The 16,647-nt window shown below is 40.3% G+C and overlaps 1 protein-coding gene across 1 annotated transcript in view; it reads right to left on the reverse strand.

Moving 5' to 3' along the window:
* PHLPP1 (PH domain and leucine rich repeat protein phosphatase 1) overlaps window positions 1-16,647 on the reverse strand; it is a 143,174-nt gene that overhangs the window by 27,095 nt on the left and 99,432 nt on the right. Inside the window, exons 5-9 of the mRNA XM_069008276.1 lie at window positions 9,678-9,824; window positions 8,911-9,141; window positions 6,703-6,905; window positions 5,035-5,095; window positions 3,064-3,159 (exon numbers count right to left, since the gene is read on the reverse strand). Of these exons, the coding sequence (XP_068864377.1) occupies window positions 3,064-3,159; window positions 5,035-5,095; window positions 6,703-6,905; window positions 8,911-9,141; window positions 9,678-9,824 (738 nt within the window). The remainder of the gene's footprint in view (window positions 1-3,063; window positions 3,160-5,034; window positions 5,096-6,702; window positions 6,906-8,910; window positions 9,142-9,677; window positions 9,825-16,647) is intronic.

Genomic DNA, 16,647 nt, shown 5'->3' on the forward strand with positions numbered 1-16,647 from the left:
CCAAAAATGGAGCAACTCTCAATTTTGAAAGGAAACAACTTTCAGCAAATTAAGAAAAAAAGATTATTCTTCATCTGCCACCTGTCTTACATCTGCCTTACATGCCTGCTACTGTACTGTTTAATCTGGCGAGCCTATGCAACGTGCTGACCTGCTTCAATCAAATACTCTCAAATTACTCAGCATTAAAGCAAAAATCTTCTTCCTCTGTCACAATGACCCAAATACGCCTAACGAGCCTCCCTGCCCCTTCCCTACAATGCATCAGGTCATGGGATTATTGTGCCAAAATCATCAATCAAGTACGCTGAGTATTTTCCCCTTGACAGATACCGTCACTCTCGATATCTGCATGCCAGTGTTAACAGTTATCTCACTTGGCTGGATTGTCTGAGTTATGACCATGGATACAAGTCAACAGCCAGCCCTATCATTCCAGAAGGCTCAACATGGGGTGAAAAGACTTACCAAAGTGATAAGCCTATCTATTATGTATTTGTTATTTAACCATTTTTGGCTTACTCTATTTTTACTTGAAAGATCTCTGTTACGGATTTGCCTTTGTATTCTATTTTTTGAGACTGGCTAGTATTGTCAGCACCAAATATCAGGGTAGAAGGCAAAACTGGTTGACAGCAAAAAAAATATAAATTTCACTTTGAGGTTTTTTTGGGATGGGTGGGGGCAGTGACATTTTAAAATAAAAAAAAGCTCAAATTGTGGCAAAACCCTCAGAGATTTCCTCTTTCCATAATTCAGAACAACTGAGCAAATCTTTGGTTTGTTTTTTTTTTTTTAAATTTGCTTTCTCTTATTTTTCAAGTCACACAAGCACTGAAGGAACTGGGCTGCCTGAAAAGAGGTTGAACCACCAGCATTTAACTAAACAAGCTCCTGATGAGCCTGGGACGCCTAGTTCTCAAGCTGGGTGGGGAACCAGGATGCTGGGACTGCTCCTCCATATGGGCAGCTTTCCCACTCGCCCAATTCCCACTGGAAGTTTTGGTGAAGTCAATAAAGGCTAAGGACAAACACATCATTCAGCAGCAGCATCTTCTCAGAAAACACAGTTTGGTGTAAGCATTCCACCAATTCCTTTAGTAAGCAACTGTTCAAGAGAACACAATGTTGAATACAAGTAAATCTTTTAAAAAAACAGACAAAAAGGAACAAAAACACATACAAACATCTATTCCCTGATGGCAACAAGGTCATTTCAGCAACTCCTAATTGAAGCATTTCCTTTTTCTTCAGCAACATGATTTTTATGAACTTGTCTGCATAGCTAAGACTAAGTATCCTTTTTGTCATTTTTCAGTACAGTTAAAGCTAAAACAGTTGCCTTACAGTCCAGGGGACATTTTCCCTTTTTCCTTAATTGAGAAAAATGCTAGTACAGAAACCTCCATCTCAACTGCTTCAACTCTGTCTTCGAGGACTATTTTTCTGTTTCAAGAGGCAAACACACAGCATCAACTGTAGTTTGTTTAGATCAGATGCAAACTTCACCCTACCAGGAAACTGCTGGCCACTCAAAGCTTGAACATTTGTGTTTAAGTGTCACAAGCAGCCTCCTAGGAGAGCCCTGCTGATTCACTTCACAGGTTTTCTATTCTGTGTAGAAGAAAAAGCACACAGCAGTGCACCTGAACACACTTACTGAGCTTTTACTTGCATCTACTTGATCCTCAGGCATGTTGAGCCATTTGCATTAGAGTCCAGACCCAAATTTCCCCTGAAGTTTAATAGATATTCAAAACTTGCCTTTTGAATAGAACAGGACCTTAAAACTGAGCTGACTTATTAGGAGCTAAGCTATCTAGACATATACTACAAAGAAGAACTTTCAAAGATAAGCTCTTTCCTGGGGTTAATGATAAGATGGCAGGACAGACAAGTGGGATGTTGACTGTACCTAATTTCAGCTAATCGTTAATCTTCCAGAGATATCCGGTATGCCCTGATAGTCCTGGCCATTATGAAGTGCAAATGAAAGAAAAATGAACTTTTGCACCCCTACCTTCTGAGTAGGCACAGCTTCACTTTTTTTATGTGTGTGTGAAAAAACAGAGGGATTAATAGTCTGCACATCAGCCTGTCAGTTTGCTTGGCAAATCTCCTCACATCCTCTTCTGCCCATATTTCCGAAATCTATTCTCTTCCCATTTCTGACACTAAAACGGACAAGTTTACACCATCTTACACATTCATCTGACCCAGAAAAAACTATCATTCTTGGTTTCTGATGCTCTTCTGTGCTATACAGCTCCTTAAGGAAAATATTTGTACTTGATGATCCTTGTGGGTCCCTTCCAACTCAGCTTATTCTGTGATTTAGTAGCTCATGATACATGATCATCTTTCACAACATCTCTTTCAAAGTGTACAGAACAACCTAAAATAACAGCTCTCTTCCAGTGAAGGCAGGAATTTAAAAATGCCCAACACCACCACCTAACCAGTATAACTCACTGGAACAGACAGCTGTCTCTAGAACAAATAATAGCAAGACCCATTTGTTATTTAAACTCAACTCTTATTTTTCTTCCTCTGCACTTCTATTATTTATATTTATGAATTTTAAGTTTAGACTTCTGGAAAAGAGATCATCTTGGAAGTGAAGGCAATTGCTGTTCTTGCAGGAGTTTACTTGCTTGATGAGGTTTTTACCTTCTTTAAACCCTTTTTCACTCAAACAGGGCTGTGAACTGGAGTCTCCAAGCATCACTGAAACTAAGTTACAAGTGCTGGATCTCTAAACTGTCATGTAAAGTTATGGCTGTAAATATTTAATATTCAGTATTAAAAATGAAGGGCTTTCCTGCCTGAACAGCCACATGAACAGCTTCAAAGTTCAAAGGCACTACTTTCTCTGCACAAAAGTAAAAGAAGAAAGACTGGGTGGAAGCTTGAGGCATGATGACAGCCCACAAGGTAAAAATAAAATCAAACAAAAGATAAAACAGCCCTGACAGTCACTGGAACAAACGAAACACTGAGTCAGCAATTATTTTAGAATTGTTTATCCTGCTCCACCTTGTGCAACTGGTCTCCAAGACTTACCGGGCAGGCAGCTCACGTATCTGGTTGTGGCCGACATCCAACACTTCCAGTTTCCTGCTGTCACACACCCACTCAGGCAGGTTTTCCAGGTGATTTCTATGAATAAAGAACACAAAGAGGTGTAACTAAATGATAATTGAGATGTAAAGGCTATTAAGAATACAGCCTCAAGAGAGATACAGATACCTGCAGGAAACAAATCTGCTACATAGCATGCTTCCTGTGAGATTGTATCATCCCTCCTTCTGCAAGGGCACTACCAAGTGCCGGCAGATCGTGAGTGAGGGGGCAAGAAAGCTAACAGCAGTTCTATCCCCACTACATGTGCAGTCACTAAGAAAATGGAAAAAAAAAAGCTTCTAAATTTTCAGGGGAATATTAAGAGTATCAGAGTACCAAAGCTGAAATCTCTCCATGGAGAAGAAAATTTCTGAGATGCTCCTTGGAAGATATTCACTCCCTACACAGTTGAAATATCTCTTTGATCCCTCAAATTCAGTCCATTCTTTAGCTATCTCACTGAATAGAGCAAAAATTTCTTGTGTTTATCTTTCAAGCCAACTGTTTTGCTTTTCTTGCATTTGTCTTCACAGCAACTAACCCTTCTGGAAGCTAATGTCTCGGAGGCAAGGTTTTCCAAATACTGCACCAAAAACATGCAAATAGGCACTGTGGGGCACTCCTGCATCCTGCCTTAAAGACAAAAATTAGCAGCACAGGATACATGGAGGAGATTGTGTGCATATGCATTCACATAATGACTACTTCAGTCAGAATACACAGATGCAAAACTGGGTATCAAATGATAGTCAGGCACTCACAGACCTGAAGTTCAGGAACAGGATGCCTACAAAGCATGAATATAAATCAGTCATGTACTCATATCCTTTAGTTTATTCCTGCAACAGTCCTCAATCAAAATATGCAATAGCAACCCAACCCCTCTTCTCAGATAGCTTCCTTTCTGATCTCAAACTGACTTCCCAAATTCCAAGTGAGCCAAAAAGCTAAGGACACCCTATCCACTTAGTTCCAATGCCATCACTGAAATGAAGCACAAAAAGGGTTGTGTGATCAAAAGCATGCATTCTGCCCCAATTTCATTAACAAATAAATGGAGAACAGAGCTTTACAAAGATAGCTTTCCAATAAATCACTTATTTAGTTACACCAGTGTGTTACATTTAGGTGCACAGTGTGAGTAGCTCAGGGCTGATGAAACTTTCAAGCTGATGGCCGCTAGCCCAGGTTAGCTCACTAATTGTTATGATCACCCTCAACAGCATGAGTGCTTTAAGCAGGTTTTTTAATGAATGAGATTATCACTTCAAATGCAGATGAGTAATTTCTTAAATAAGACAGCCATTAAGCACATGTATAAATGTTTTCCTGATTCATTCCTGGAACTGTAAAACAAACTAAAACACCTCCTTTTCCATTTCTTCCCTTATTCCACGTTCCTCATTAAGGTGAAATTTACGTATGCATTCAAATGGAAACTGCAGACATCCCTGCAACAGCCAGGGCTGCAGAGAACTACCAGGAGCTGCAGGAGCTGACAAAGTGATGAGTAAACTATCAAACCATCACCTATGCTGGGCTTACAATGCAGACACATCCAGAAAGTAACTTCTGTACAAGTCTCAGATTGGTGTGCATTTGAATCACCATGTTCTAACTCCGTAAGACAGGAAATCTTTAAATCATGGAAACTCTTTAACTATATAGGAATACAAATTTTGCTTTGGGCAGTAATTAAAATAAAAAAATGTAAATTTATAAAAGGGAAACAGGAAAGAATTGACCAACAGTAAAAAAAAAAGCATCCGCTAACTCTGAAAATTAGTCTTTTCTTACCCCAAGGTCCAATTCCTACCCCCACTCCCACCCAGCAAGATGCCAGTGAATGTCATTGTTCTATAAGTCTCTTTGATTTATATTTCACAGGTCCAAGAAAAAACATATTCTTACCTAGAAATATCCATATAAGCCAGGCAATTAGGAACTGGATACACATCAAGGTGAACAAGTTCTAGGGGGAAAAAATATATATATAACAAGAAAAGTGGTGATAAAGATTTGCACTTAAATGACTGTTCTGTAAGAACTATTTTAAGAGCTAACACCCAGAGATTTCAGACTATGTCAATAACCTAAAAAATTTCTGAGGATCTGGACCTTTGTGAACTCTTTGTGAGTTCAGTTTCTTTATTACGTCTTAGTACATTTGCTATGCTCCATTGTACTTGCTATGACAGATACTGCATAACTGATCAGGGACAAGAAACTGGAGGATTTTAGAAGTTTCATGGCAAATTCTCATTTTTTCCATTTTTGTCACAAGAGCTGCAATTTCACCTCCACTGCCCTCTGCCCAGAAGAGTCAGTCACAAGACTGCTCTACTTTTTTCTCACTAGTCACTTGAGATATAAGTATGGGAAGGGAACCTCCCCACTCTGGAACAGCAAGTTACAGAATACCAGAGTCCTTTAGGTCATGGCAAGATCCAGAGTATTTGTCAACACATTGTATGAGCCTTGGCATGCCTGTGGAGTTCCCAGTTGCAGGCAGCCTTACAGATCTTTCATAACACAACTACAGCTAGTAATGTTATTATTGAAGCAATCAAAATAGGGTTCATATCCTAAGGTTTTAGGGAGCTAGTGCTTAGTATTAAGTTTAAAAAAACCCCCAAAACCAAACAGACATTTATTTAAGCCTACAGAAAATCATATAAAGTGCAACTGTAACAAGCAGTTTCTTTGGAAGATGAGATGAAAACAAGGTGGCAGAGGCTGCAATGAGAGGACAGCCAGGGGGAACAGCAAGACCAAATAGGCAGTTAGTTGCAAGACATGGGTTGACTTGGATTCTCAGCCCACATTGAACAGCACATGCTCAGATTACGTTAACTTTTCTCAGCTACAAAGATCCTGGCATGAATACTTAATGAAGGTGCAGGCTTAGATATTGCTAAGATGACAGCCTTTTAAAGGCAGTTCAGACTGCTCATCAAATTCACAGTTCTCCAACTCTGCATTTTCTTTATTCCATACTGAACTACTCCAAATGATAAAAATGGTGGTGCAAACTGAGTATTTTAAGTAATGACAGTTTCCAGAGACAGTTCAAACAGATCCTGTTCATGAAACACAGTTATTCACCTAAAGAAGGCTGCATTATTTCTGTTATCAGATATGAGTCATGAAGTTACCATTATGAATTTCATAGCTTTCTGGACAGGGTAAGCAGCTAGAGCGAGGAGCAAAAATATATTGTTTTGGTTTGTCTCCCAAATGGCCACTTGTTCAAACTTTCTCAGTGCAGGGAAAAGCAGTAAATTCCTCATTGGTTTGAGTAGAGCAACACATCAATGCAACTCAAACAATGGACAAATTCAAGAACCCTCCCTTACTGACACAGAGAAGAATTTCCAAGGTGTTCTCAGGTTCTTAGACCTCCAAATTGTGTTATTTGAAACTCGCTTCTAAAGCTCAGAACTGCCAGTAGCACATGTGAAACCCTTTTATCTAGGACCACGTCAAGAGCCTCCTGATCACACGCGCTACACTCCAGAAGCATCCCACAGAGGACCAGGTACGATGACAATACCACAGCAGCCCTGCAAATGCACTTACCATTGCAGGAAGCGTACAGCGCTTTGAGAAAATACCCACTGATTTTGAGGGTCACCAGTTGATTCCGTTCACAGTGTAACACTTCAACGTTGTTAAAAACTGTTGCATCCAGCTCCCCAAGTTTGTTGTCTCGCAGATCCAGTTGGGTCACATGATGCAGAAAATCTATATCATCAGCCTCCAATCTCCTAATTGAATTCAATCTTGCAGACAAAAAACAAAAGGAGATTAGGTGTAGTTACGTGGCAGGCTCCTGCTGACAAACCACTGCCTACTCTACAATCAATCAGCTGCACTGGATTAAACTAGCATGCTTTTGGGTTCTGATCAAGGTTGATTTTTAGTATTTTCCCCTTTGTTATGTTATGGTTTTCATCCTTTGAAAAGCAGGATGGATATGCTCTGTAGCTTTATCCATCATGACAAAAGAATGATGACACCAAGCTCCTTTTTAAACTACTTTGAAAACTACTGATGAAAAGCTCTGCAGGAAGCTAAGTATTACTGTTACTGTGCCTATAAAAATAAAAGATGATCTGGCTGTTATTTGTGCCCAGTAGTTTGGAAAAGAACAAAACCTCTACAGTTCCTGCTGGCCTATCATCTTCTGGAAAAATCCAGCACATACAAGTAACCAGCATGTATTGGAGACCCTTGCCTTACTGAAAGGCCATATTGAGATTTATGAATTCTCAAATATTTGCTTCTTGCCTCTCCATGTTCCACAGCAAGCAAATTCAGAGACCTGAAAATGTGTGTTGAAAGAAAACAAAGCAAAAAATCCAAGACTGGGTCCGACAGATAAAGAGGACGGGTTTTATACATCTTCACTGCAGTGCATTGATGCTGTCAATACTCAGCAACTTCCCTAGAAGTTATAACTGAATGAGATTATCTATAACCCAGCAACATTTAAGACTGCAGAGCACTCCAAAGAGATCAGTTTCAAATTCCCAGCTCTGAACAGAACACTAAAATCAGTATAGTAACTTCTGCTGGCCCACTAAGCCAGCTGAGCCCTCCCTAGAGCAGATAAGGACAAATACCTGCAGTTCTGCTGTTGCTCCTGCTTTCAAAGCATTGCCCTCTGTGCAACAGTCAAGTTTTTAGAGTAGCTACATCTTCCAGTTAAAAGAATAAGGGTAATATGTCCCCTCCAACACCACCTTACCTCTTCTATTTTCAATTTGCAAGCAGTGCTTCTTTTTGATTTCACTGATGCAAAGCACTTCATTGTACAGCAAATACAATATTTACTATTTCAGGTACTGCCACGAAGAACCACTGTTCATTGCCAGACGCAGAAAGGATGCAACAGACAATGAGAGAGCTGGAACCGCACTGCTGGAATTCAGGTCAGCCACAAGATCCCTTCTCTGAGGCCCATTTATTTGCTTTTAACATATGTATAAACACACAGACATATTTTAACCCTGCCAGAAACACTTCAGAATTTATCTACCTATTTTAGCTAAACTTATGCTGGTCCTTCTTAGACGGCAAAGTCTGATAACTACACAGCAGTACAATAAAATAAGTTTTATCTTACTTTAGCTTAACTATGTGGTTCCAAAATTCACTGTTATATGGACCTCATGGTCCAGGCTCTGAACTGAGTCTTGACCAGCCGATTGCATAATTTGTCTTCACCAAAGACTGTAAGAATAGAGAACCATTTCATACCAGAGCCATTTGTAATAAAGATCTGTTTGGACTCTTCTGAGGGCAGCAATAAAATCATGTTACTCATGGTGCACAAGGCCTTTTAACATAGCAAGAAATATTAAGGTATCTATTTTTGCCCTTTCACCTTCAAGGCCCTTTTCTTCACCTCACAAGTCTGTAACATTTCAGATAGAAGCTTTTTGGATCAGGGACTATCATGTCTATTGCACTAACACTGCAGCAACAAGAACTCCAGGAATCACAAGCATCCCAGGCTCTGTTTTGTTTGATCCTTAGGTGGAAACATTCATTCCCCCTAAAACACATTTTTCTACCTATTGATCGCCCTAAATGCTCCCACTTCCTCAAAGAAGAGTGCTAAGTCATGGCAAGTGCTGGGAGTTACACAACACCACCAGAAACATGGTTCAGTGGACAAACACAAGAGATTTATACCCAGAGGCAATTCTGACAGCCAAGGAGAAGCCGTTTCAACACAGATAATTTAGGCTCACTTATTCTTCCCCTTTTCTGAATACCTACCTTAGATCCACATGCTTAATATGTGGCATCCTTTTTAACACCTGTAGGTTCAGGGTATCCATGCAGTTTCCTGACATACAGAGCTTATCCATGGCAGTCAGCTTCTCCAGCACTCCAGGAATGTCAGTGAACTCATTGAAGGACAGACTCACATAGCTGAGTTGATGCATATGCTCCAATTCATCAGGAAGGGACTGGAGAAAGTTGCCATCCAGCAAAAATGTCTGCAAGCTATTAGAAGAGGGGAAAGGAGAGTGAAGAAAGTGAGTGACCTGTTAAATCACATTTCCTTCCTATAAACACACAAATCTGCTGCAGTTACAGTGACATAAAATATACAAAAGGGCAGCAGAAAGAAAAATGTTAATGAATAACGCTGTAACATCTGCTACAGAAGATATCCACCAAATAATTACAAGCTTTGGCAACTATGACACGTAGGCTGTTAGACAGTTCTATCTTCAAACATCTCCAGAACTACAATTTGTATGACAGCTGAAGAACATAAGCAAGAAGGCTTAAAGATTTTCTTTAGCATGAAGGTGACCCTTGTGTCAAATGCTGGAGACTGGAAGAGCTCTGAGGCACAAAGTGTGCTTTCCCTCCATCCACAATTGCTTCCAGATGGATCTACAAGCCAGTCTACTCTGACAAAAGCCAGTACGTTTAAACTGTTTCTCATAGCAGGAGTATGTAGAGGCATGAAACTGCTTGTTGCCTTTACTGTTCTCAGGCTGTGTATGTGAAAGTTGTAAGAAAGTACTTGCTTGTGCATTTCGCCTACAACTGCTGGAATGCTTCTGAGGGCATTGCAGGACACGTTGAGTTCAGTCAGGGTTGGGATACCACAGACTGCCAGTGGGAAGTCTCCTAAATTATTATTCGAAAGGTTAAGGCTCTTCAATTTGGTGAATCTAAAATGAGGTAAGAAAAAGTAAAGGAAACAAATAAGTAATCCACATCAAGTTGCCTCACAATAATTAATACAAAGCAAGTTTGGTTATGTAAATACAAATCACATGCATTTTTAGTTTATATGCTCATAACAACCAGAGAAACTACCAGGCACTCAAGTTCAACACCACTTGTAAGAGTTCACTCCTGTTAAGCTGACAAACAGACCCTCCTGAATAACACATTAAATGTATTTTGCAGTGAGTGTAACAAAGAACAAACCCCTTGCCATCCTTACGATATATTTCACTTCTGTGGCATCTCACCATGTATGAAAGCATTGCTATTTTCCTGAACACATTTTTTGGTAGTAAAACTACCGTTGTGACACAGGTTACAAGGTACAGAGAAATTCTCAGACTATTTGAACACTAATTATTTGTGGTGCTGCTGACCTGTGCTCAGGTCCATTCATGTTTGCCTTCCAAACAAAAATTCTCATTAGAATAGACTGGTTTGAATACAGCTGGGAAATGGGTTGAATTAAAACAGAATTTAGCAAGGCTTCTGTAGTGACAGAGGCAAAATTTTGTCCTTGACATGTCACAGAACTCTTAAAAGCCTCTTGGTTTATCACATCTGCCAGAAAAGCAACTTGCATGTGTTTGCCTTATTAAAAATGACCAAAACCATTTAAACAAAAAATCCAAGAAGGGGACAATCCAATTAGCCAGCCTGCATGTTCAGCAACATTATTATGGTTGCCTGACAACCACTGGGAGGTGTGCCTAAAGCCAAGTAAAAGGATGAATGAAACGATCTGTGTCAGATTCCGATAGATGGGAGGAAGTTCCTTTTCTGGCACGGCTTATACCAGGACATTTTATTTGGACTTAATTTTCCCTTCATTAAGGATCAAGTCCTTTACTTGTGTAAGCAGGCTTTTACATAACTTGGCGATGGAAGCCAAACTGCACCTGTGAGTGTTGCTCTTCCACATAAAAGTAATCTCCAGCAGCATGTGCCAGTGTATCCATAGCCTCTGTATCAGCCCAGCACATTCCTACCTCAGGGAACTTTGTCCTCCTCCAACCAGAAAACATGGACAGCAAACGCATCAAGCATTAAAAGGTTAAAGAGTTTTAATAACAAGACTTAAAAATCCCTAGCAGCTACAGAAATCAAGTGGCACACACCTTTAGTATTGCCTAAGTCAAAATCATGTCACTGACTAAAATTCAGCTGAAAACATAAGCAGCACCTTTGTACGGTACTTCAGTGGGGGCTGCTGAGCCCCAAAGACAGGCTGTAAACACACAACATTTACACGGGCTGGCAGCAAGCAAGGGAATGCTGTACTCTCTAGTGGTATTCTGGTGCAATGTTGGCAGGAGAAAAAAAAATTGAAAAATCATTGCCAGAGTTATCACAAATTTTGAGCACCCTGTGCCATGCTGAAGGCAGAAGAAGTTTGGAACAAAGTTAGATGGAGACTAAAGGAAATCTTGGAATTGGATTAGTGCTGCAGGGGAAGAAATACTACTGTGCAGAAACAATGACTAGTCTATCTCTAAAGGGAGAACTGTAAATTAAAAAGGAGGCAAGGGTAAGTTAACTGATGTTAATAAGGGCTGCTAGCCAGAAAAATAAATATGCACATTTTAAACACTATACCTTCATAGTCCTCTATTTTGAGAGAAAGGACTTAAAAATCTTGAACCTAGAACTGAAACACACAATCCTGCATTTATCTTGAAGATAACTGTAGGTTTACAGCACAGATACACTGCCTTGAAATTTGGGGTGTTTCTGTGGTGGAACAACTGTCCCAAATCATCCTCAAAGGTAGCTGCAAATACAAACAAGACTGCTCCAAGCAGTGGACTCAGCCTTTAGAATATTTTTCCCCAGTATTTAGGCAAGTACAAAAATAGTAGTAAAGATGGGAAGATTAAGGCAAAATAACTAAGCTGCTGGAAAAACGTCAAAATGTAACCTTTCCAATTTTCAAGCCAACCATGAAAAAAAATTAACTCATTTATCAATCACACTGAGGCTACAGCCTTTACCTGTGCCACTCTGTAGTCTCAAAAGGATAGTCTCAGGGCTTTTGTCCACTAAACCATCTTCTAGAAGATCCCCAACACAATATTGAAATAAAATTACAGAAGATCAAACTAACAGAGGAAAGAGGACTGGGGCAGCAGGTGGTAAAAGAAGCTAAGAAGTGCTATAACTAACTCCAGTGTAGTGTTCAGCTTCAAGGTTTTCTGCATACATTCTTGGGCATAACTGCCCTCGGTCAAAGAGGGGGAGGGAGGAAAAAAACTCCCCCTCTCCAACATATCTGGATTACATCTCTACTACTCTAATGTATGTTGTAATGTGTGCTTATGAAAGGTCTTTGGTGAGTAATCTAACTACTCAGGACACAAACTGAACTGGTTAACAGGTCTATGAAGTATGTAAGAGAGGATGAATAGTACATCCAGTATTGGATAAATTCATACAAAATGCACATAGAAGTGTACATCAAAAAATCCACAAATGAAAGTGAATTGTTAAATCCTATTTACAGAAACGCTGAAAGACAGACAGACACCATAGTCTTAGTAAAAGTTAAGAGACTAATTTAAGACATCTGGCTGGAAGGAGGTATCTTCTTCCCCCACTGCAAACACATTCACTTAGAAAATGCCGAAGTCCTATTTCTTCTCATGGAGCGCTGTCAAGTGCAGAATATTACTGAGCCAAACTAGCAGGCATTTCCTCAAAGGGTAAGATCTAAGTCTACCTCTCATCTTTGGTCACTCACTTCCCACTATCCACATCGCAAACAGGCTGGTACACGTCCATTACGGAGCACTGCCATGCTGCACATTTAAAATGCTGAATTGTTTATAGTGCTTCTTATATCTAGACAGATTTACAGTCAGTCACACCAGTATCACTTGTACATCACATCAATATAAATAAGGTAGGAGAGAAGTATTTTACAGACTCAAGTTTTCTGTTGTGGCTGAGTTTGCAAAGCGTCAGGCTTCCAACAGACTTTACAGTGCAACATCTTTGCTGTTCTTTCACATTCAAATCTTTACTCCTATCAGAAGCAGGCACACACAACAATGCTGCCCACATGGCATTGCTAGAAAGAAAAAAAGGCATAACATTGCTTGTTTGAGGCATGACAGTGTAATAACCTCATATCAAGTCCATACATACGCTTGTTGTCCTCTTCTCCCTTCTTCCATAGTTCCAGATTTTGTTATCTTTTAGTAAAAGTCAACCTGAAGAATGCATCTCTCAATAAACTACGCTCAGTTAGCTTACTAAGCTTTCTATTGTAATGGCCAATATACAAACACTCACTCTGCTGAACAAAAATAGCCCTCCTTTAAGCTAGAGCAAAATGTTGACATGTCAACCCTTGGGTTTAAACATGCAATATGACTGAACACTAATTGCCCTAATTGAGCCCAAAACTGCCCACTTATTTAATCCTGAAGCTGCCACTTCAGGAAGGGCTTTAGTTTGACATACGCAAAATAAGAAGAGGGACTAATAAGAGAAGTTTGTATTTCGGCAAAACAGTGAACTGACTGACGTGCTAATTTCAAATTCAGACCCACCCGATGTGAACAGCAGAGGAATTTCCATCACACAGTACAGCATTTGTGTTGCACTATGTTTGGGGCAAGGGGAATAGTGTATTCCAACTGGCGGTCATACACCATCATTGAAATGCAGCCATAACAGACTCTTCTGATAAAACTGGTCTTGCCTTACTCTTACCAAAAACAATTAAACAGCAGTATTTTACTGCGGGGTATGCCCAGCCACTGCCCTGGAGGGATCTCTGCTGAGATAAGAGATTGCATAATCGCCCAGCAGGACTCCCTGGAAAGGCAACCACTTCTTTAGTCACGGTGAGAAAAGACAGACCCAGAATCCTCTGGGAGACCTTATGCAGATCCCCTGTAACCCACTGGTCTTTACCCTCTGACACCCACCCCCTGTATCCCTATAAAGCTGGCCCCCTGCCCCTGCGAGGAGAGAACGCTCGCCCTAGCTCCCCTTCCCCGGAGTGCGGAATCAGCTACTCGAGCCTCTCGTCTCTCCCTGGTCTGGCCTGGAGGCTGCCCTGTAGAGCTGGAATCACGAGCTGATAATCACTAAAGAGCTGACAGCCTCTGCACGGGCCCTCCTGCCACCAGCTGAGGGAAGACACCAGGCCTCGGGAAGGCGATTCCTTTTGGGACCATCTCTCCGGACCGGTCACCTCTTCCTCGGTCAGAGCTACTGACCCCTCACCAGCTGTCATATTTTACTACACCTGAAAGGGAAGGCATGGCTTAATAAAGAACTCAGTCTAAGGAAAACAATCACTTTTCCAAACCTATCTCCAGAACGTGGGCTCTCATGACTGTGCTGTGGTTACAGCTCAGTATTATTATCAATCAGCAACAGAAGTGTCCCCCAGTTTCAGCACCATTTCTGAACAGAACGATGGCGTTTGCCTTGCAGTGCTGTGACAAGTTTTGGAACTGAACTAAAACTTGCCACCTTCTGGAACACCTGCTACTCTGGCCAATTACTTAATCATGAGGAGAATTTCCATAAAATTCTGTCATGGCAACTTCCTCCTTGGAAATAAAAGGTGCAATTTACTCCCTTTTTGCAGTTGTGCTGGATTCCCCATCCACGGCCTTACTGCCTAAGGGAGCTGCTAGCCTAGTGCCAGAAACACTGTCACACCATTCCCCTTCCAGAAAGGTGTCATTGCAAAAGTCTTAAATTACTAAGACAATTCAAATGAACAAATAATCGGATGTTAAGTCAAATTCAGACTACCTCCAAACTTAAAAAGAATAAAGCGTTTATTATATTACATGGTTGGTAAGACTACCATAAAGACAAGAGAACCAAATATATGTTTTGTTAGTGGAAATAACCTGAACCTACACTACTGCACAAGGCAGTTCTCAATTTCTGCACATGCCTACCACACACTGCTTCATATAGGGAGAACGACTGACCTTGGAGGAAGGACAAAATTCTTAGGAAAAAACACTGAAAATATATTCACTTCCTCTCTACTGGAAATTTATAACTGAAATACAAAAGCATTAACTAGGGGTGGACTTCCAAACTGAGACATGTTTAACTACATGAAAAGAAACCCTTACTTTGGAAGCCATATCAGAAAAAAGTACACAAGTAAACTGAAGACTGATACACAATAACTGGATTCCACAAATATGTTCACTTGTTGAAACATTACTTGGAAGAGATACTGCTGTACTTAGCCTTACAGTTCACTAAAGTGAATCCAATTAATCCAAGTGCAATTTCTACTTTTAGACTCCACTATTTTAAAAAATGCTATTTTTATAGCCTATATCTTACTGCCATTTATTTTTCTCATATCACTATTAAGTTCACTGTTCAAATTCAAAAAATAAAATTTAAAAATTCAATGTGTTTCAGGCATTAAAACAATTTTGCAACTGTCCCCACTTAGTTGTTTGCAGAGACTTCATTTTATGATTTCATTTTTCTTTAATTAAGTGTCACTGATTTTTGCTAGGTGTTCACGAGAGCACTTTCTTGAGATCATAAAGATACACAGGAGTTAAGGAGAACACAGTCATGAAGGTTTGGAAAGATGCACTAACAAAAGCAAACTCTTTCTTCAATATCTTTACAAGTTGGATAAAACAAAAGCACTGAAGTTACATAAACAACAAACTCCAAGTGCCATCTTTAGCATTATAAATATTAAAAAAAAAAATAAATTCCAATGCTACAGAGATGAGAAAATAAGTGTAGCATCCAAATCTAGCAAGCACTCGATGGGGTTTGTTACTAGTAGACCTGTGTTATCAATACCACACCAACCCTTCCTCTTGCCCTGCTGCTTAGATGGCTGCACTTCAGTGTTTGACTTCAAGTGAAAGAGGAGAAACTATATAAAAGTAAGGTTTCCTCCTCTCCAAGACCAACAGAGTTGTGACAGGAAGCTCCCTGCATCTTCACACACCATGGAGAAAGCAAAGGTAGCAATGCTCCACATACTAAGAATCACTTGAATATTAAAAAAAAACCCAACCAAAACCCAAGCCACCAACCCAAAAATTAAAAAATAAGGGGGGGGAAGGGGGGAAGGAGAAAGCTCAAATATTTCCAAGTGCATCTACTGGCAGTGCCCTGTGGGGCCCGGCAAGGGGGAAGATGCATAAGTGACATTCATTAAACCATCCAACCTTCTCCACTAACCGCAGCTTCATACACTAATAGCAATAATCACAAGAAGTACCTCAATGCGCTTTGAGGCCAGCCAAGCGGCAGGCTGGAGAATTCCCTCCCTGCTCCTCAATCTCCAGGTGCAAGTTAAGATCAAGCTGCATTTCACACTGACTTCTAGCAACCTTGCCTGCTGGGTTCATACCAGTTAGGTTGGCAATACTGGTTCCCCCTCGCTTCTAAGCATTCTCTGAACAAAGATTACATTTTAAACTACCTTCTTACTGCACAATGAATTTGTAAGGAGGGTTTAGCCTGAGGTTGCCTGAAATCCTGAGTTTTCAGATGAAAATCAGAAGTTGCAAGGGAATTCAGAAATACTTGCATCAGCAATTCAGAGTGCTCTAGCCTTCTCATAACCTAGAGATGCATCTTCAAATTTCTGCCACTATCCCTGAAGAGTTTCAGCTGAGATGCCAGAGAAGGCAGTTCATTTCTAAAAGGGCTCTGGGAGAGAAAAGGTACCCACTGATGTTAAGATAAAAATCCATATAATCACTGCCAACAGTAAACAGAATAATAATTCATTCTTTAGATAAA

The sequence above is a fragment of the Aphelocoma coerulescens genome, chromosome 2 (genome assembly GCF_041296385.1).
Source record: "Aphelocoma coerulescens isolate FSJ_1873_10779 chromosome 2, UR_Acoe_1.0, whole genome shotgun sequence".
NCBI lineage: Eukaryota > Metazoa > Chordata > Aves > Passeriformes > Corvidae > Aphelocoma > Aphelocoma coerulescens.